We start from the raw sequence: 20,359 nt of genomic DNA, 5'->3' as shown, positions 1-20,359 counted from the left end.
GATAATTCAATGCAGTTGTCTTTGCAGATAATGAATTTTAAGGCAAAGCGCGGCCCAGAGAAGTAATTTCAGACCTGCAGAGAGGTAGATTAGTATGTCTCTAAGCCTCCCTAACATCCCATCACACCAGGGGTAGTCAAACTGCGGCCCTCCAGATGTCCATGGACTACAATTCCCATGAGCCCCCTGCCAGCATTTGCTGGCAGGGGCTTCTGGGAATTGTAGTCCATGGACATCTGGAGGGCCGCAGTTTGACTACCCCTGCACTATAGCATGAGTAAAATGTGGGGCTGAGGGTGGGGCTATGTAAATGAACAGGCGGGGCTTGGCAGATAGGAGGGGGATGACTTCCCCCTACCTGCGGCTCAGAGCATCTTTCCTGTCCTGATTTTAAATGGCCCCCAATGGGACTAATTTAAATCAGCTTTCCGGTATTGCTGGTCATGCATTTCTGGAGAAGAGTGCATGCTAATTGGCTGCTATAAAGATGTAAATATCATGGTTGGTGATTAAATACTGAATAAAGAGTAGCAGGCTGAGCCCGGTGGGGCACTACCCCTTTCACCTTCATAGGCCAGCCCCCTCCCCCCCCCAATGAATATAACTTTGGCTTTTTAGGGAGGCTTAGAGACATACTAATCTGCCATCAAGGCAAGTAATTTTCTCTAGGAGAACTGATCTGGATCATCCCGAGATCAACTGTTAATAGCAGGAGGTCTCCAGACGTAAGCTGGAGGTTGGCAACCCTCTTTGGGGCACCGGCATTGCCAGGACAGGTGTCTTCTTCTCCCCACTTTTCTTCCTTTTTGTCGCTGCCAAGTTCAGTGTCTTTGACTGATGGCTCGGTGCTGTGTCACATTTGTCTTAGTGTTTATTTCCTTTGTGGGGAAGTGCAGAATCCTGGGCTGAAATTCGCATTGAGCTGGCTTGGCCCCAAGATAAATGATCGACTTTCTAGGATTGTCATTCTTGGGAAAACAGAGAGAAGGAGCCACGATTTGGGGGAAACCTCACAGTTGTTTTTCCAAGTGCTTTAGCTCCTCTTCACTGTCGCTTGTACCTACAACCAGGGGTAGTCAACCTGTGGTCCGCCAGATGTTCATGGACTACAATGCCCATGAGCCCCTGCCAGCAAACGCTGTCAGGGGCTCATGGGAATTGTAGTCCATGAACATCTGGAGGACCACAGGTTGACTACCCCTGCGATCCCTGAGAGGAAAGAAATTAAGAGTTTGAGGTTTTTCTGGTTGGTTTTTTGTGGGGAAGATGATGCAGGGTGTGTATGTGCGATAGAGATTCATAAAATGATATGTGGTGTGGGATGAAGGGCAGAAAGAGATGCCCAGACATGAGTTGTAGCAGCAGGACAGACATATGAGCATCAGGCTAGACATTTAGACCTGTAGGTAACCCTAAGGCAGGATCACACCCACTTTATAAAGTAGTATTTTCCTGCATCTCTAGAGAGTTACATACCTTGACTGGAGGTAGCTCCGTTTTTCTGCTGTCTTTTTTTGTATGTAACGATATTTTTATTAGAATTCTTTAAACAAAAGTTTAGAAAAGATAAAAAAGGAAAGGAGAAGCAAAAAGCTAGAAGCAGACAAAGATATCAGTTGAACTTTTGAGTTTTGCAGCCACAAAAACGTATACAATCACCAGTGAAACCAACATGGTTTCGCTGCTTCATCAAATTGCCACTCAGCCCAAAAAAGGCTTGCTATTAGACCATGTGGGAAGTTTGTAATGCCCTCCAAGGTGGAGTGGGGTAGAGATGGGAGGCATAGCTCAGTGGTCAGGCACCCGCTTGGCATATGGGCAATCCCAGGTTCTAGCTCTTCAAAAACAATCAGCTCTTTATTAACTCCAATTCTACCAGTGTCTGTTGTGGGGAGAGGAAAGGGAAGGCGATTATAAACCGCTTTGAGACTCCTTCTGGTAGAGAAAAGCGGCATATAGGAACCTGCAAGTCTTCTTAATGGGAGTTTCTGTCAGTGGCCCATGAGTCCATTCTATAAGTGTCAATGATTGGCTGATTTACGATCCTTCACTTGCATAGTGGTTAGAATTAGCACTGTTGAAACGACATACATAACATCTAGCACCTCTGGTTAAAGGGATCAGATAGCGGTGGTGGGAAAGACTTCAAGCCTGAGACTTGAGGGACACCCTGCAGGTCAAAGAACAACACAAGTGAAATCAGTAGACCAGGACAGCTTTGTGCGTTCATGAGATAAAGGATAAATTACCACCCAACCCAAATCTACCCCCTCCTGGATTCTATAATCCAAGGTTTGAGGAGTCCAGTGGTCCCCATGTCACTCTCCTCCCCCTCCCACATGCTCTTAAGAAGCATGCCCAGTCCTCGTAGGGTTATCAGCTACGGGTTGGGAAATACGGGTTGGCAGGTGGAGCCTGGAGAGGGCAAGGTTTTGGAAGGGGCGGGATAGAATCCATCCTTCAAAGCAGCCATCCTCTCCAGGGGAACTGATCGCTGAAGGCTGGAGAACAGTTTTTAGCAGTGGGAGAGTTCCCAGTGCTACCAGGAGGTTGGCAGCCAAACTCATCTGTATGTGTGTTAAGCATGCCAGCCTCCAGGTGTGACCTGGAGATCACCCGGAATCACAGTTCATCTCCGGACTGCACTGACCAGTTCCACAGGAGAAAAACTGATATTTTCCGTAGATGCTTCTCCTGAACCTCCAGGAGGTTAACCACAATCTAGCAACCTAACCACTTATTCCTTGCTAGTGGCCAGGGAAGACCTGGCAACCCTATTGTGTGTGTGTGTTTGTGTCTCCTTCTAGTGAATTCATGGAGGCATGTTTTTTTCTGCATACCGGGGAAGTCCCTGCAGCATAAAAGAACGCCAGCCTTGCCTGCAGGAGGCCATAGTTTTGCTTTCCTGATTGACGCGAACCACCCACTTTATTATTATTATTAGGTACTGTGAAAAAGAAAAATAGCGAAACGGCAGAATTCAGTGACGTCCCTGGAGGGAATCACAAGAAAGCGGGTTGCAGTTTGACAGAAGTCAGACTTTCCTTTCCAAGCTGTACCCCGTCTGTTTATACCCTGGGCTTAAACAATTGCCTGAAACTCAATTAACCAGTGTTAAAATATGCTTTTGAGGAAAGATTTTCCTCCTCCCTCGTTTGCCTTCCTCTGATGTGTTGGAATGCCTTTGGAGGTGCTTAAAATGGAAAATGTTTCACAGTCTGCAAATATTGATATCTAACTGAATTATCCAGTTAGGAAAATTATACATTTGGGGAACTCTTTTATTCCCCCCCCCCCACACACACACACACACTGTATGTTAGGAAGGGCTGTTCAAACTCCTCGACTCCGTCTAAAGTGAGAGAGAATCGTCTGCTTTTTAGCAGAGAGATTGTATCAGAAGTTAAACCACTCTTGACTATAGAGTCCTCCCGGAACTACAGCTTGTTTCCAGACTGCAGAGATCGAGTCCCCTGGAGAAAACAGAAGCTTCAGATTGTGGACTCTGGCATCACTTCTCTGTTGAACTTCCTCTCTGGTTAGGGGTGCCAATTCCAGGCTGGGATTTGGGGATACTTCAGAATTATGGCTCATCTCCAGACTGGGGGAAATGGAAGCTTTGGAGGGTGGAATATATGCCATTCTACACCACTGAGGCTGCATTTTAAGATGACAAGCTGATATCACCCAGAAGTGGTCGGAATAATTGGGGTGGATGGGGATGATAGTTTGGGGGCAAAATTCTAAGGTCGGAAGCAAATTCTACCATTGAGTTTTGTCCAAAAGCCAGACAGTCACTCCTGACATCTCCGTCATGCTGATATCACTTCCGGGTGATGTCGGCATGTTGCATTGCTCCTGGAAAGTGCTCCCCCTGCTGGCAGCGCTGATGGTCCTGGAAACCTTAGCCTTAAGGTCTGGGAAATACCTATGGAGCTTTTGGAGGTGGAGCTGGAGGAAGATGGATTTGGGGAGGGGAGGGACTTTAATGGGGTACAATGCCACAAAGTCCACTCTGCAAAGAGATGAGCTATATTTTCAGAGGGTCCCCAACCCCCACTCCCTGCCCCTCGGTACTAGCTTGCTTCCCCTGCAATGTCTTTGCCACCTTTCTTGAAGCAAAGGGATGGGTGCCCCTTTGAGGAACTGTGGTCAGAACAGCCTCAGAGGGCCTGTCCAAGAACCACAAGTGGTTAGTGAGCACTGTTTCATGGGTCTAAATGAACAGAACAAATTGCAATGTACAGTTGAACCACAGAATCATAGAGTTGGAATGGGCCATACAGGCCATCTAGTCCAACCCCCTGCTCAACGCAGGATCAGCCCAAAGCACCCTAGCATCCAAGAAAAGTGTGTATCCAACCTTTGCTTGAAGACTGCCAGTGAGGGGGAGCTCACCACCTCCCTAGTCAGCCTATTCCACTGCTGAACTACTCTGACTGTGAACATTTTTTCCCTGATATCTAGCCTATATTGTTGTACTTGTAATTTAAACCCATTACTGCCCACAGAGGCAGTGATTTATTGGAATTTTGGGGCTGTCTTCGGTCATCAGGGGCACCTGGAGAACTTGGAATCCGGTGCACCAACTCCTCCTTCCTGGCCATTTCAGCCTGGCCATTTCACCAAGAGCCTCTTTCCTTGTGTGATGTGCCATTTGTTCTGCCCCTCCCCACCCTGGGCTTCAAAGACTGTCCCCCCCTCCCCCTTCCATTCCTGCTTTTAAAATTACAGCTCCATGTGGTCAAAGCCATGTCACTCCCATAAAGATTATAGGGTGCATCCGACAGAAATGGGAAAGCCTTTAATAATGTTTTATTGCTAGGAAATCCTTGATCCTGGAATGCCAGGTTTAACTGCATAGGGTAATGTAAACAGAGTTTGTCTCCCCCCCCCTTTTAACTCTGTTTTCTAGACTTTAGGCCTGCTTAACCTATTTCCCACCTCTTCCTTTCTCATGGTTTCTTGGCATGAAAATGATAGCTGCTCTAAGGGTCGCGGTAAATTTTCTTGTCAAGGGGGAATCTCCCCACTGAATGGATCTCCCCACTGTTGTTTCAAACATAGTTACAGCTATATGGGGAACTGGCATAGATTGGGTGTCTTCATGGGAACACCATCGTCTACGGTGGGCCCTGTTTTGCTGTTTTCATAACTGGCATCTATGACGGATTACTCTGTACCCTTCACCACACTGAGGTAAATTTCCCATCCAAAACGAAGTTCCCTGTTGCCCCCCTGTCACTAGGAGATATTTTTGGCTTCATTCAGCCCTGGGAGGTTCTGGGAAGGCATTGAACCACCTTTTCATTCCAACTGCTTTGTCTTAACAGCATTGAGGCACTTTTTCAAACAAACAAAATATTTTATTTACAAAGAGGGAAGGATGGATGTAGTTGAGGAATCACTAGACTGTTGAGTTCTTATTTTTGTTTGATGCTCTTATTTTAATAGGGAGTTTTCTTATTTGTGCTTTTCCTAAAACACATTTGATTTTTATCAAATCTGTGGGTTCAGGCAGGACACAGACACTTCAGCTCCAACACAAATAGAACTTTTACTACCAAAGAGGAAAACTGAACAACAATGAGAACGCACAGGCTTTATATACATATCCAACTGCTTCAGGCCACGCCCCCTTAAACACCCTATTGGTTGTTAACGCCCCCTTATGATGGGCTGCTAAACACACTCTGCCGATTGGCTAGTTGAAACATTCTAGCGAATCGCAGTTGAGGACCAAGGAGCCAGGTCCTGGCATAAGCTCAGATACCTAAACTCTATTGCATGAACATATATCTACATATATAACAATTTAATGGTTCACTACCTTCTGAAGTAACCAGAGCTTTCTTCATACACATACACACCTCTGAGGAAACACACCCCTGATTTTCACTCACAACTAGGCAGGGTTCCATGTTCTCTTCCTCAGAAGGTTTTCCCTTCCACTTTGGCCTAATTTGGGAGCAAACACCTGGCCACTCAAATTTTCTCTGTGAAATGACTGTTCCAGCTGACCAGACACAGTGTGGATTAGGTCTGTCCCAAAATCTCTTGTCTTTTCACTAGAGAATTTCCTTTGGCTAGCCAAGCACACGGCTGTTGTTATAGCATTCAAAATTTCCGTTTCCAGATGCTGCCTGCTACACCTTATTAGCTTTTCTGAGGAAAAGTACAACTCAGGAGAGTCATTATGGTGTAGTGGTTAGAGCATAGGGCTAGGATCTGGAAGGCCCAGTTTTGAACTCGAGCTTGCACTCGAAAGCTCACGCCTTGAATAAATCTTTGATGGTCTTAAAGGTGCTACTGGAATCTGATTTTATTTAGCCATGGAAACTTGCACCAAGACTTCAGGGCGGTCATTTTCCCCTCAGGTTAACTTACCGCGCAGGTTCTGGTGGGGCACCGTGTTGGTCTGAAGGAGCAGAACAAAGTTTGAGTCCAGTGGCATCTTTAAGACCAACAAAAGTTTTATTCAAGGTGTAAATACAATTTTTGTTGTTGTGTCCAGTTAAAGGATCTCAGGCAGAGGGTACTGGAAAAGATCTTTGGAGAACTGGTGCCAATCAGAGCAGAGAATACTGAACTTTAGATGAACCAATGGCCTGACTCAATATCTGGGCATTTGTGATATTCAACTATGTTTGGGGTAATGAAGAAGTAGAGTTGGTTTTTATATCCCACTTTTCACTCCTGGAAGGACTCTCAAAGGGGCTCTCAAAGGGGCCTTCCCTTCCTCTCCCCACAACAGACACCCTGTGAGGGAGGTGAGGGTGAGAGAGTTCTGAGAAAACCATTACTGGCTCAAGGACACCCAGAAGGCTGCATGTGGAGGAGGAGTGGGGAATCAAACATGCTTCTCCAGATTCAAGTGGGTAGCCGTGTTGGCCTGAAGCAGCTCAACAAAACAAACTCAGACTCCAGTGGCACCTTTAAGGCCAACAAAGATTTATTCAAGGTGTGAGCTTAGTGCTTGCACTCGAAAGCTCATGCCTTGAATAAATCTTTTGTGGTCTTAAAGGTGTCGCTGGACTCTGATATGGTTCTCCAGAGTAGAAGGCACTGCTCTTAACCACTATATCACGCTGCCCAGTCTCCAGAACACTCTCTTGGCTTTATGAGTAGGATTGATGGGTGGGTTTTTGCCGTGACAACCCATTCAGCTTTTGCTAACCTCCCACTCTTCTCTCCCCCTCCGCAGGCACTGGTGTCACTACACGGTCACCCGGACGGTTTCCTGCCAGGTGCAGAATGGCTCTGAGACGGTGATCCAAAGGGTTTATCAAAGCTGCCGGTGGCCGGGACCTTGCGCCAACTTAGTGAGGTAAAAGCCCGCTTGACCATTTTGCCTGACTGCAACCAGCTGGGGAATGAGCGGTTCTCTCCAGGGGACAGACAGTGCTGAGGAATCCACCCCGTGGCTCTCTGGGGGACTGAGGAAAGCAGTCTGGATGTGGCCGATTGAAAGCAGGCCCTGGCACTTGGCGGGGTTCCTAATCCATCTTTGTCCCAGCTCTTTCCTCCGGCCACCACCAGAGAGCATGGATTAAAGATTTCCTAGTGTGTGTTCAGCCCCCGGTGTGAAGGATCGTTAGATGGTGGTTGCTGTTTTTTTAAAAAGAACTGAATGGAGGATATTTGCACTGCTAGCTGTTTAGTTGTTCCTCGTAGCCTCAGTGCTGGATTATGTGCTCGGAATCCACAAGGCTCCGGGTGCAGTCTGCAGAATCTTCAGTTTAAAGCAGGGGTAGTCAAACTGCGGCCCTCCAGATGTCCATGGACTACAATTCCCAGGAGCCCCTGCCAGCGAATGCTGGCAGGGGCTCCTGGAAATTGTAGTCCATGGACATCTGGAGGTCCGCAGTTTGACTACCCCTGCTTTAAAGGATCAGGAAGGGGGCAATGAGAAGGGCTTCAGCCAAACAGCATGGACAGCCACTGCTGGTCAGAGTAGACTTAGATAGACCAAAGTCTGGCTCAGGATAAGACGGCTTCATTGAACAGAAGCTGCTTTGAGACTCCTTCAGGTAAAGGAAAAGCGGCATATAAGAATCAACTCTTCTTCTTCTTCTGTCAGAACTCTCTCAACCCCACCTTCCTCAAAGGGTGCCTGTTGTGGGGAGAGGAAGGGGAGGAGATTGTAACCCGCTTAGGGGAGAGAAAAGCAAAGTATAAAAAACAACTCTTCCCCTCCTTCTGCTTCCCTGCAATTCAAAGTATTTCAGAGTTTGGCTCCTCAGTTTGTGGCGCAATCCAGATATACAACAGAAGCCCTTTAAAAAAAATTATCCTACGTTGCACTAAGGGGGGAAAGTTCTCTATTTACAATTAAGGAATCTCCCCCTCCCCAATCTGCCTATAAACATGTCTCACTTAATCATCTGAATAGAGTTTTAAATCCCCACAGCATTTGGTGAGAAAGGCAAAATGTTATATATAGAAGGGAGGTTGAGCCAAACTCCATACATTGCCAGCCCAGCTCTACAGTACACATCTCTTTTTCCTTTCAGACTCTCCAAATGTGGGTTGGGATTTTGTATCCTTCTCTTCAGGCAGGGAGAGTTTGCCTTTAGACTTATCAGAGCAAAATTTGACCTTCAGAATGTTTTTTTCAAAATACAAAGTATTTTTTTCACATATCTTCCCTTCAACCTCCGCTCCACTCAGCCCCCTCTGTCTGTTTTGCTACTTTCCCTTAAGCAAGGAGTTTTTACTGTGGAGGAGAACTCAGTTGTGTGAAACATTTTAATATTTCGTTTTTGCTAGGATGCACAAGAACAACATTGTGCTCTTTGGCGTTGTAAAAAAAGAAAAGCATTTTTGGCCCACACACTGTCAGTGTTTCAAATATTTGGTATCTCTACTGCAGAAGTAAGAGCCTCTGGTGGTGCAGAGTGGTAAGGCAGCAGACATGCAGCCTGAAAGCTCTGCCCATGAGGCTGGGAGTTCGATCTCAGCAGCCGACTCAAGGTTGACTCAGCCTTCCATCCTTCCGAGGTTGGTAAAATGAGGACCCAGATTGCTGCTGGGGGGTAAACGGTAATGACTGGGGAAGGCACTGGCAAACCAGCCCGTATTGAGTCTGCCATGAAAACACTAGAGGGCGTCACCCCAAGGGTCAGACATGACCCGGTGCTTGCACAGGGGATACCTTTACCTTTATTGCAGAAGTAGGGTGTTGTGCTTCTACAGAAGGATTAAAATGTTTTCAGGGATGGTGGTTATTTCATTTGTGAAACCCCACCCCCTCGTTCTGAGAGGAAAAAAAACTTCTATTTACATGAAATCTGGGCTTTCCAAGTTAGGGTTTACTCGGGAATTTTGAGGGGTGGAGCCTGAGAAGCCTGAGGAGGGAGGGATTTGAGGAGGGGAGGGACATCAGTGGGAAATAATGCTCACTTCAACCACTTGCTCAGGGTCCTGGACTGAAAGAAGCAAAACTGGCCTGTTAGAATGCTCTCTCTGGTGAGATCAGGACCGTCTGCAGTTCCGGTGGTCCTATAAGACAGAGCTTCTCTGCCAGACCTACAGTTGAGGCCAGGAAATTAACATTGAGGAATTGCTGGCCTCCCTGCCGAAGAATCCCCACTTATTATTATTATTATTATTATTATTTCGATTTATTTCCCGCCACTCCCAAATGGCTCGCGGCGGGTTACAATGTCCTAAAAAACCCATTAAAACTCCCATTAAAAGACTTTAAAATGTCACAACATGGCAGCACAATAATAAGATCCCCTTCCTACCCCCATTCCTAAAGAAGGGGGGGTGGAGGAGAAGGAGGTCAACGATGTTCAGGAAGCCCGAGGGAGAGCAGTCGATGTACCCCGGCAGCCCCAGCCTCAACCATAGACCTGGCGGAAGAGCTCCGTCTTGCAGGCCCTGCGGAACGTTAAAGGGTCCCGCAGGGCCCGCAGCTCACCCGGGAGCTCATTCCACCAGGTGGGGGCCAGGACCGAAAAGGCCCTGGCCCTGGTCGAGGCTAGGCGTGCTTCCCTAGGGCCGGGAACGACCAGAAGATTCTCACTCGCAGAGCGCAGAGCCCTGCGGGGGGCATAGGGCACTAGGCGGTCCCTCAGGTATGTGGGTCCCAGCCCGCGTAAAGCCTTAAAGGTTAGAACCAGAACCTTGAACCGGATCCGGACAGCAATTGGTAACCAGTGCAGCTGCCTCAGCACAGGCTGGATGTGGGCCCTCCAAGGTGTGCCGGTGAGGACCCTAGCGGCTGCATTTTGTACCAGCTGGAGTTTCCGGATCAGAGACAGGGGTAGGCCCGCGTAGAGCGAGTTACAGAAATCTAATCTGGAGGTGACCGTTGCATGGATCACAGTGGCCAGGTGTTCGGGGGACAGGTAGGGCGCTAGTAGCCGGGCTTGGCGAAGATGGAAAAATGCCTGGCCGGCTACTTTCCTGACCTGCGCCTCCATAGTCAGGGAGGCATCAATGGTCACACCCAAGTTTCTAGCCTGGGACGCGATGGTAAGATGCGCCCCTGCCAGGGTGGGTAAATGCGCTTCCTGTTCCCGCCCCCTACTTCCCAGCCACAGGACCTCCGTCTTGGAGGGGTTGAGTTTCAGGCGACTCTGCTCAAACCATTCTGTCACTGCTTCCAAACATCTGGCGAATGGTTCTGGGGGGGAGTCTGGGTGGCCGTCCATGAGGAGATAGAGCTGGGTGTCATCAGCGTACTGATGGCAGCCCAACCCAAAACTCCGTACCAGCTGGGCCAGAGGGCGCATGAAGATGTTAAATAGTGTGGGGGAGAGAACCGCGCCCTGTGGGACCCCACAAGGGAGTCCATAAGGGCGCGAGAGCTCATCCCCCACTGCAACCCTCTGGGTCCGGTTCTGGAGGAAGGAGCGTATCCAGCGCAAGGCTGTACCCCGTATCCCCGTACCGGCGAGGCGGTGGCCCAATATCTCATGGTCCACGGTGTCGAAAGCAGCCGACAGATCCAGAAGGACCAGCACGGCTGACCCGCCTCTATCCAGCTGGCGACGGAGATCATCCAGCAGAGCGACCAACACCGTCTCCACCCCGTGGCCAGGACGGAAGCCAGACTGATATGGATCGAGTGCCGAAGTTTCATCCAAGAAAGCTAGGAGCTGGTCCGCCGCAGCCCTTTCCACCACCTTGCCCAGGAACGCTAGATGCGACACCGGGCGGTAGTTGGCAGGGTCCTGCGGGTCCAGCGTTGATTTTTTCAGGAGAGGGCGAACCACTGCCTCCTTCAGCCGCTCGGGGAATTCCCCGGAACTCAGGGAAAGGTTGATAATATCCCTGAGTTGGCCTCCTATCCCCTCTCCGCTCCCCTTGAGAAGCCAAGAGGGACAGGGATCAAGGGGGCAGGTGGTCGCCCTGACCGACCCCAGCAACTTGTCCACTTCGGAAAAATTATAAACCCACCCATTTGGGAAACCCTTCCAGGGTTGTCAAGAAAATCCAGAGTTGAGAAAGCTAGCTTCAGGGGAATCCTGTGCCACACATGAAATGGGATCTGGATTTTCCCCAGCCCCACTCGCTTTTAGTGTGCTGTCAAACCAGGCCCAAGTATGAAAAAGAATCCTGGTAGAGTCAGGGATTCTCCTTCCATGCATGGTTTGCCAACTGTCCATTGGAAGGGGGCTCTCTGGCATGGCTGCTAACAAGTCAGGGCAAGACTTAGATCCAAATGAGCAACTTTAAGGTGTCGGAATCTGAGCACTGATGCTCTAGAAGTGCATAACACAACACCCTTGCTGAAACAAAGCAGATCTGTATCCAGTCAATGCTTGGGTGAACTTCTTCATAGAATCATAGAGTTGGAAGGGGCCGTACAGGCCATCTAGTCCAACCCCCTGCTCAACGCAGGATCAACCCTAAGCATCCTTCCCTTTTGTACACCACCTTCGGTTTAGGGATGATTTGATATCAATGCTGTAAACCCACGTTGCTAAGGAACAGAGCGGAATTATTGTTCCACATTTCTAACTCTCCTCCAAAAATGGAATTGGAAGTGTGTCCTGTCTCCCACCCCCCACCACAACCATCTCCAGTGTGTTCTGTTGGCGAAACAAACCAGATGGGAGGGGAAGATAAACACCAGACTTCTTATCTTGCAGAATGGAAGCAACTTTGATCCTAATCTGAAACACAGTTCTGCAAAAATGCTAAACATTGCGGGGGAAATATCTTAAACATGCAGGAAAGAGACACTTCCTGTGTGGTCTCGCTGGGTCCCCGTTCTCTGCTTTTCCTTGACCTGATCCAAACTTGGTCCCCGCAATTATTTGCTTGTCTCCCTGACCTGCTTCTGCTCTTGAAAGTCCTGAATTATAAAACAAAACTTCAATGCAAAGTATCGATGGGGGGGGGGGAGTTATGCATTTTGAATCGATGCGTATCAGAAACACTCCTTTAAGAATTCGTATGTAAATGCATAAAGACGTACCTCCATGTCATGGAATGGAGAACTGTATGCAGTTTGTTTTATTGGAATTTTTTGGCTGGTAGAGTGCTCCAGGCATGCACCACAGCAGAAGCCTTCCTGTGTGTGTGTGTGTGTGTGTGCTGGTAAGAAACAAAAATAATAATCAGAGCCTCTTTTATCTTTGCAAACTAATATGAGTCCTTTATGGCAAGGAGTTCCATTCTAGGCAGGATAGAGATAGAATTCTCATCTAGTCTGGCTAAGTAAGATGGATAGAGATGCAGGAGGTGTGTCCTGCTTTCTTGGTGCTGGGACGGAGAAATCTGGCAGAGTGTGGAGAGAAGATGGTCAGGACAGAAGGAAGGCAGTTTCCTGAAGAGTAGCAATCTGCACACCATAGGAATATCATCAGAGTAGTAGAGGGAAGGGATACCAGTGTCCAGGCCTAGCTATCTCTCAGACTCTCTTAAAGCCCCCCTTTGAAGTCTTGAGAGACAGCGAAAAGTCCTTCACTTCTAACAGTTTTAAGCCCTAAAGTAGGGTTGGGTGTTTCAGTGTATCTCGGCTGCTTCGATGATCTCGGAAGCCTAAGACAGCCAGCACCGTGGCATGGAGGGGAGGGGTGGCACCGGTGCGCCAGCCGGTGCCCACATGTAGGTGCAGAACCCTGTGCCTATATGCGGGTGCCAGCTGGTGTGCCGGCATTGGTGGCACCCCTCCCCTCTGTGCTGCAGCGCTGGCCGGGTCGAGCTTCCACCATCACCAAAGCGGCCGAGGCACGCTGAAGCACCCAACCCTACTCTCAAGCTATGCTTTCTCAACCAGGGTTTCTCGACAGCGCTGGAAAGGTTTCCCGAATGGGTGGGAGTTAATGAATTTTGTATATATTTTTTAAAAATGGTAAAACATTTATTAGTGATATGGCCATATATGGTCCTGTTGACCTCTCCCCCTCATAATGGCCAACGATGGGCCAGGAGTGAGTGGGACGGGGAGGATACCCGGGTGGGATGTGTCCCCAGTCTGCTTCTCAATATATGATTGCACCAAGCCTGAAGAACGTTTCAGGGGTTTCTCAATGGTAAATGGAGAAAGTCTGAAGTAATTTCCAAGAAAGTATAGCTCAGTCCTCCCGAAATAGTAGGGCTCTGTGTTTGTTTGCCTCTTTATTTATTTACATTATTTGCAGCCAGCCTTTCTCGCGGGGACTCAGTGAGTCAAGTAAAGACAAAATGGGACATATGATAAGCAATGTGGTTGGATTGTAGAAGTCTGGAACCCACCATAAACAGAAAAGATAGAACTGAAGCATAGCGTAAGTCTTATCATGACACATTGCCCGGTGCAAAAATTACATCCTAGGATCCTCCTTACAGTAAACTATGCAGAGCAGTACAGACCATAGTTCCTAATCACAGTGTAATCCTAAACAGAGTTAAAGGTAAAGGTAAAGGTATTCCCTGTACAAGCACTGGGTCATGTCTGACCCTTGGGGTGATGCCCTCTAGCGTTTTCATGGCAGACTCAATACGGGGTGGTTTGCCATTCCCTTCCCCAGTCATTACCATTTACCCCCCAGCAAGCTGGGTACTCATTTTACCGACCTCGGAAGGATGGAAGGCTGAGTCAACCTTGAGCCGGCTGCTGGGATTGAACTTCCAGCCTCATGGGCAGAGCTTTCAGACTGCATGTCTGCTGCCTTACCACTCTGTGCCATTTCTAAAACCCTTGAGGTCAATGACTTAAGAAGGGTGTAACTATTTAGGATGGCACTGTAATGCCACAGTAGGCAGAAGGAATGTGCTGGCCTCTGTCTCGGCTTCATGTCAGTTGACTCCGGTGTTATACAGCTGTGATGGAGGGACACGGAGGGCTTGGGGAAGCATTTACCCATTTTTGGTTTTACATGGTTTGTTTTGAATGCCCAGTAAGTAAAATGTTGATCCCAGACCTTTCTCTTGGCTCTCATCCAATCGGTTGGATGGCTTGCTTTGTTTTCTTTTTGCTGAAGTCATAGTTTGTCCAGGACACCCTGGACTTTTGCGGGTACAGCACCCTGGACTGCAGCTGGGAAGAAGGGAGTCAGCCAGGCCAGCCAAAATCTACTTTTTCATCTATTTTCAGCAATGCCCCAAATCTCTGCTCTCTATCTAATGAAGGCTTTGAAAAATACATTTCTGAGAACTGTGTTGTAGCATGTACGTGCTTGCTAGGGGCTGGGGCAATTAGTCTGTAGCCCTTGGTTACCATATCTCCATTCCCCAGCTTTTTACTGTGCTACAGGGAATTGGTGATAATGCTGACTTGGCAGCCTGGCAGGAGACCAGAGACAACCGCCTATGTCATAAATCTAGCCCTCCTATTCAATGGCTCCCAGTTGTCTTTTTGTGTAAAGCTGCAAATATCCATGACTGTGACTCTCCAAAGGAAAATGGCATGAAGCTGCCCTAGACTGTATCAGACCCTTGACCCATCAAAGTCAATATTGTCTATTAGGACCAGCAGCAGCTCTCCAAGGCCTCAAGTAGAGGTTCTTTTGCATCTCTTCCCACCTGAGCCTTTTAACTGGAGATGGCAGGGATTGGGCCTTCTGCATGCCAGGCAGATCCTCTGCCAGTGAGCCACAGCCTATTCATGCTGTAGAGCAGCCCAGGTTTGGTCCACCTGATGTTTTGCTTGTGTTAGTTACAGGACCCTCATCAGACCCACATACAAGATCTCCTACAGAATGGTGACTGCCCTCGAATGGCGATGCTGTCCTGGCTTCACCGGAAGCAGCTGTGAGGAAGGTTAGTCCCTTGGGCTACACTGGATGCATGCTCCGAGTTGCCATGACTCGGTTTTTCAGGGTGTGATGCTTACAGCTACTTTTACCGTTTCATCTGTTCATTATTAACAATTGGGATAGGATAGGAGTCCTCAGCATGGTGCCCATGGAGGTCATGTCACGTCATGATTTATTTATTCATTTGATTTATATACCGCCCACAGATGATGCCCACAGAAATCTTTTCTGGTGCCCACCGAGTGTTTTTAGGAAGTGGGCAAGGACAGGTTGGGCCTTTGGCCGCTAAAGCTTTGGATTGGCCACTAGAGGTATTGGGTTGAGGTCAGGGCAAGGGCAATCGCGGCCCCTCCTCGAAATAGCTGGAATATTGACCTACCTCCATTTACATTAAGACCTCATAATGCCAGATGGCTGAGGTCTGTTGAGTGGGGTTGGGAGTGGGGTGATACTTTCTTCACTGCTTGGGGTCTGTTTTTATGACTGTAAATTAATTGTTTTAAGTAGGGGTTTTTTTTAATTGTGGTGTTTTAATCTGCCACCCGCTGCGAGCCAGCTTGTCTGGGAGTGGCGGGTAACACATCCAATAAATAAATAGGTGGGTGGGTAGGTAGGTAGGTAGGCAGATAGATAAATGGCTAGAAGAAAGAAAGAAAGAAAGAAAGAAAGAAAGAAAGAAAGAAAGAAAGAAAGAAAGCAAAGAGGAAGGAAGGAAGGAAGGAAGGAAGGAAGGAAGGAAGGAAGGAAGGAAGGAAGGAAGGAAGGAAGGAAGGAAGGAAGGAAGGAAGGAAGGAAGGAAGGAAGGAAAAAAGGAAAAAAGGAAAAAAGGAAGAAAGGTATGATTCTCTGTGCAAATGAAAAAAACAGCCACGTTGACTTGACAGCAGCTGCCCAGTACAGCACAAAGATCTTCACTGTGTGACTGAAGGTAAGTAGCAGCAGCCATTTGCGTCTGCATCCACCATATCGGGACAGAATTCCATAAGTTCAAAATAGGTTGGGGACCACCGGTGTAGGGTTTGTTATTGGAATCAGCCTTGCTTCTAAATGTTCAAGCATTGGAAGTGGCTGACTGTTTGGCTCAAGGGATATCATATCTGGAATCAGCCATGCTTACCTGAAAGATACGTATCTGCAGTTTTACACATTACCATTCTAAAACGGATGTTATTCGTTGTTGGCCTGATTTTGAGCAATGCAATATAGCAAACGTTGGCAGGGGCTCATGGAATTGTAGTTCATGAACATCTGGAGGACCACAGGTTGACTACCCGTGCAATATGGAGAATGGGGATTTTATACAGCGAATTTATGTTAATGAGCTGTCTCTGAAGTGTTATGACCGTTTCAAACATTACCACTCTCCCCTTCCTTGGCCGCTTTTTTCCACTGTGCAAACTTTCTTGGAGGTTTTTTTTAAAAAAAGGTTTCTTGGAGGTTTTTTTAAAAAAAACATTGCAAGTTGAGTGCTATAGTGTTAAACCCATATAGCAATTCACTGCTATAGCAGCCCCATTGAGAGGCCTTGAGCTGCAGAACATTGTGGGGCGAAAAGGGGCATGGGGGGGGGGAGCAGCATTTTAGGAAGCCATATGGCCATTTAAAACAACACGCAGTGCTTCAGAGGTTTCGCAGAGGGACAGAAAATGGAAGGAAGACATTTCCCTCAGAAGTGGCTCAACCAAGCTTTGCTAACCCAATGGAAGTGTGTTTGTATTAACAGGTAAATAAATTCCACTAGCAGCTGTTAACTAAAACAGAACTGTTTGAAATGACAAGAGAAAAATCCATTAGCAACCACTTGCTTACAAGGCCTGTTTGAAAATGGCCTATTGGACTGCATGCAGAAATAAGTGTCTACTTATGCATATAAATATAATTTTTTTAAAAATCAGCAATAACGTTCTCAAACCTCTGCCTGCTCATGACACTTACAATGCAATCTTATGAAACGTTACTCCAATCTAAGATCACTCACTTCAGTGCTATTAGCTCTGAACAGGATTGCTCTGTTCTTCCCGGGGTGAGCATATTGTCTGTTCCTTTTATATGTTTGCTTATATCTTTTTGCCAATTTGCCGGGTTGTACTTTTCAATGTTTGTTTTGTGGATTGATTTGTATCCCTTGCTCGCCTTATAGGGTATTTCTAGGCACCATTTAATGTAATTTTATAAGGATGTTATACATGTAAAGCACCTTGCTAAATTATTGATGCACAAGTAACATTAAAACATTAAAAAATGTATGATGATGGGAAGAAGCTGGCATCAAGAATGAGACAATGACGCCATGATAAACAGCTGTGGGTTAAATTAGCAGAATGAAACAAAAAAAGCGATTCCCCGCCAGGTCAGCAGCAGGAGAGAGACATGCCAGATCATCCTTATTATACACAATGGTGAAGATATGGCTTTCACATCAGGAATGTAAAAAGCATGGATATTTAGAAGATCATTATCTTTGGGTCTTGTGTATCTGTGTATATGCATGTTTGTGTGTGCATGCATGTGTATATATGAGGGGGAAGGGAGGGATATTTTGTGCAGCCTCTCAGAATCAGGTGAAGGGAGCTTGAACTCATAATCATCATAATTTTTTCTAACTCACCCTTCTCATGAGCCTCAGTGAGGTTAACATGAGTTTATAAACCAGCCTTTCATGGCTTTTTTTACTGTTGAAAAACCCCTGAAACTGTCTTCAGGCTTCAAGAAAACCTGGAAGTGGCACAATTATGCAGAAAATGGTTGGGAAGCAGAGCTATGAACACGCCCACCTGAGGCCCCTCCCCTTCCCGCCCCCTCCACGCTCATCATTGGCCATTGGGGGGGGTCAACATGACCATAAATGGTCATATCATCCGAGAAATATTTAACAAATTAAAATATATATATAAAAAACGAATGAACTCCCATCTATTCAGGAAACCATTCCGGAGCTGTCAGGAAACCCGGGGGTTTCATGAAACCCTGGTTCAGAAAGCCTAACTTAAACCACCATAACTAGCATTAAAGATATTCTATCTTATTTTAGTTAAAATATTTTAGAATGATCTGTACATCTGCCAATTAACTCAATCCAGGAAGCAGATCCCTGGAAATCTTGTCTGATTGTTAAGATATAACTAGACCTGAATCGAGATTTTCTACGGCAGGCCAATACGGCAACCCACCTGAAACTGAGCGTTTTCTCTTAGCAAGGAAGTTTTCCAGGAGCTGGCTTTTATTTGCCTCCCCCCCTTTTTAAATTGTGTGGGGTTTTATTTTTTGGAGCAGCTGAGGTCGATCTCGGGGAGGGGGTAGAGTCGGATTGGATTCTCCAGTGTGCGTTTCCCAACCTTCTCCTTTTCTTTCAACTAAGCAATCATTCTCTCCTGTTCTCTGGCTCCCCTTTGCCCTCTGATAGAGTGGAATCGTCGTCGAAACTCTCTCTCTCTCTCTCCGAAGTATTACCGAATGCTCTGACCCTTTGCTAATAGGTTCAGGTTTTTGGAGCAAAGTAAACACTTAACCATCACCAGCTGGTGGGCACTTCTTTAATGCTGACGGCTACAGATTGTTTAGATTATAATTATCTAAGGAATTTTAACTCTTAGCCGGGCAGTCGACAGAGAAGGACCCCAGCTTGCAGAGGAAGTCTGGCTGGTAGGTAGGCGGCGTAAGATTCAGACTTGAGCTTTCCTCCGTCGATTTCCTCCCTCCTGGTAGGAGAGCCGCAGATCTTCATCACGGGGCTGTCTTCCTTCCGAAAATCTGTTGCCACGGCTGTGTTTACTTAGACCATTCTTGTGCTCAGGTTTCGCACAGTGGGAGGCATTGATGGGTTCCTAGACTTCCCCCAGGCTTAATGCGCATTGCGAATTCCTGTGGACACTTGTAACGGATTTGCAAATCCCATGGTTCCTGAAGTCATCTTGCCCAATGCAAAGACGTGCACCAAAGATTGGCTGATCTACTCCTTCTGTGCTTTCTAATTGAAACGGACTTAGGGCGACCTCAGCGATGGGTTTGCAGAAGCAGAGGGGATTCGTCTTTCTCTGCAACATCTCTTTCAGTAGCCTCCCATCCGAGTACCGACCCGGCTTAGCTTCTGAGATGGGCAGCCATTGGGGCTCAGAGGAGGAAACGCTGCTTTGATTGCAGAAGGTCCCAAGGTCAATCCCCGGCATCTCTAGTTAAAAGAACCAGGCGGTAGGTGATGCAAACGACTTTCCCCCAAGACACTGGAGAGTTGCCACCAGTCTGAGCAGAACCAATGATTTGATTCCGTATAAGGCCCCTTCAAGTGTGAGATCAGATGACAGCTGGCTATTCCATGCTGCCTTCCCTCCCTGATCTGCTCTCCAGAGCCCCACGGTTTTGAACTAGAATTTGGAAGAACGAGGTCCAAATTTCTGCACTGCCGTGCAAGCTTGCTGGATGGCCTTTGGCCAGTTTCTCTCTCTGCCTGCCTAAACTTACCCTACAGCAGGGGTAGTCAACCTGTGGTCCTCCAGATGTCCATGGACTACAATTCCCATGAGCCCCTGCCATGCTGGCAGGGGCTCATGGGAATTGTAGTCCACGGACATCTGGAGGACCACAGGTTGACTACCCCTGCCCTACAGGATACCCTACAGCAGCCTTTCCAAACCTTTTGACCATGGAGGAGCCTCTGAAATAATTTTTCGGGCTTCGTGAAGCCACAAAAGTGATGCCAGCGCGTCATGCCTCCCTGCCACACACCCGGAAGTGACATCACCACCCACATTCACACGCAGGCTCAAGGAGCACTGGTGGTGATGGGGGAAGAGGCGGGATTCTGTTTAAGTGGGAGTAAGCGTGCAGGCTCTGCCCCCTCCCAGGTGAGGAAAGGAGAGAACTCACAGTCGGGAAGGGGAGCAATGGAAGCAACCCCCAGCTTGTGGTTGAGTCCAATAAGGCAGGAGGGGAAATGCTGCAGGCCCCCTCCGAAGCTCCCACGGACCCTTGGTTGGGAATCCCTGGCCTACAGTTACAAAAGTCAATTAGAGGAGGAGAGAACAACGTTGTGAGTTGTTTTGGGGTCCTATTTCGGAGAACAGAATTGGGGTTAAATAAACCAGAGGCAAGGCACTGCTGGTCGTGGCCGTTCTGCGACATTCTGTGTCCCGTGTTGCTTTGTCCAAAGGCTTAGGGCAGCGGTT

General features: G+C 47.6%; 1 protein-coding gene across 6 annotated transcripts in view; it reads left to right on the top strand.

Moving 5' to 3' along the window:
* COL26A1 (collagen type XXVI alpha 1 chain) overlaps nt 1-20,359 on the top strand; it is a 106,611-nt gene that overhangs the window by 10,683 nt on the left and 75,569 nt on the right. For 5 of the 6 annotated variants that reach the window (XM_077311444.1, XM_077311445.1, XM_077311443.1 and 2 more), the window contains exons 2-3: nt 7,205-7,327; nt 15,098-15,201. In XM_077311444.1, the coding sequence (XP_077167559.1) occupies nt 7,205-7,327; nt 15,098-15,201 (227 nt within the window). The remainder of the gene's footprint in view (nt 1-7,204; nt 7,328-15,097; nt 15,202-20,359) is intronic. The other variant, XM_077311441.1, reaches the window with a different exon arrangement.

This window comes from Paroedura picta, chromosome 15 (assembly GCF_049243985.1).
Source record: "Paroedura picta isolate Pp20150507F chromosome 15, Ppicta_v3.0, whole genome shotgun sequence".
In the NCBI taxonomy this organism is placed as follows: Eukaryota; Metazoa; Chordata; class Lepidosauria; order Squamata; family Gekkonidae; genus Paroedura; species Paroedura picta.
The sequence above is the reverse complement of the archived record's forward strand: the minus strand, read 5'-3'. Positions and strand labels throughout refer to the sequence as shown.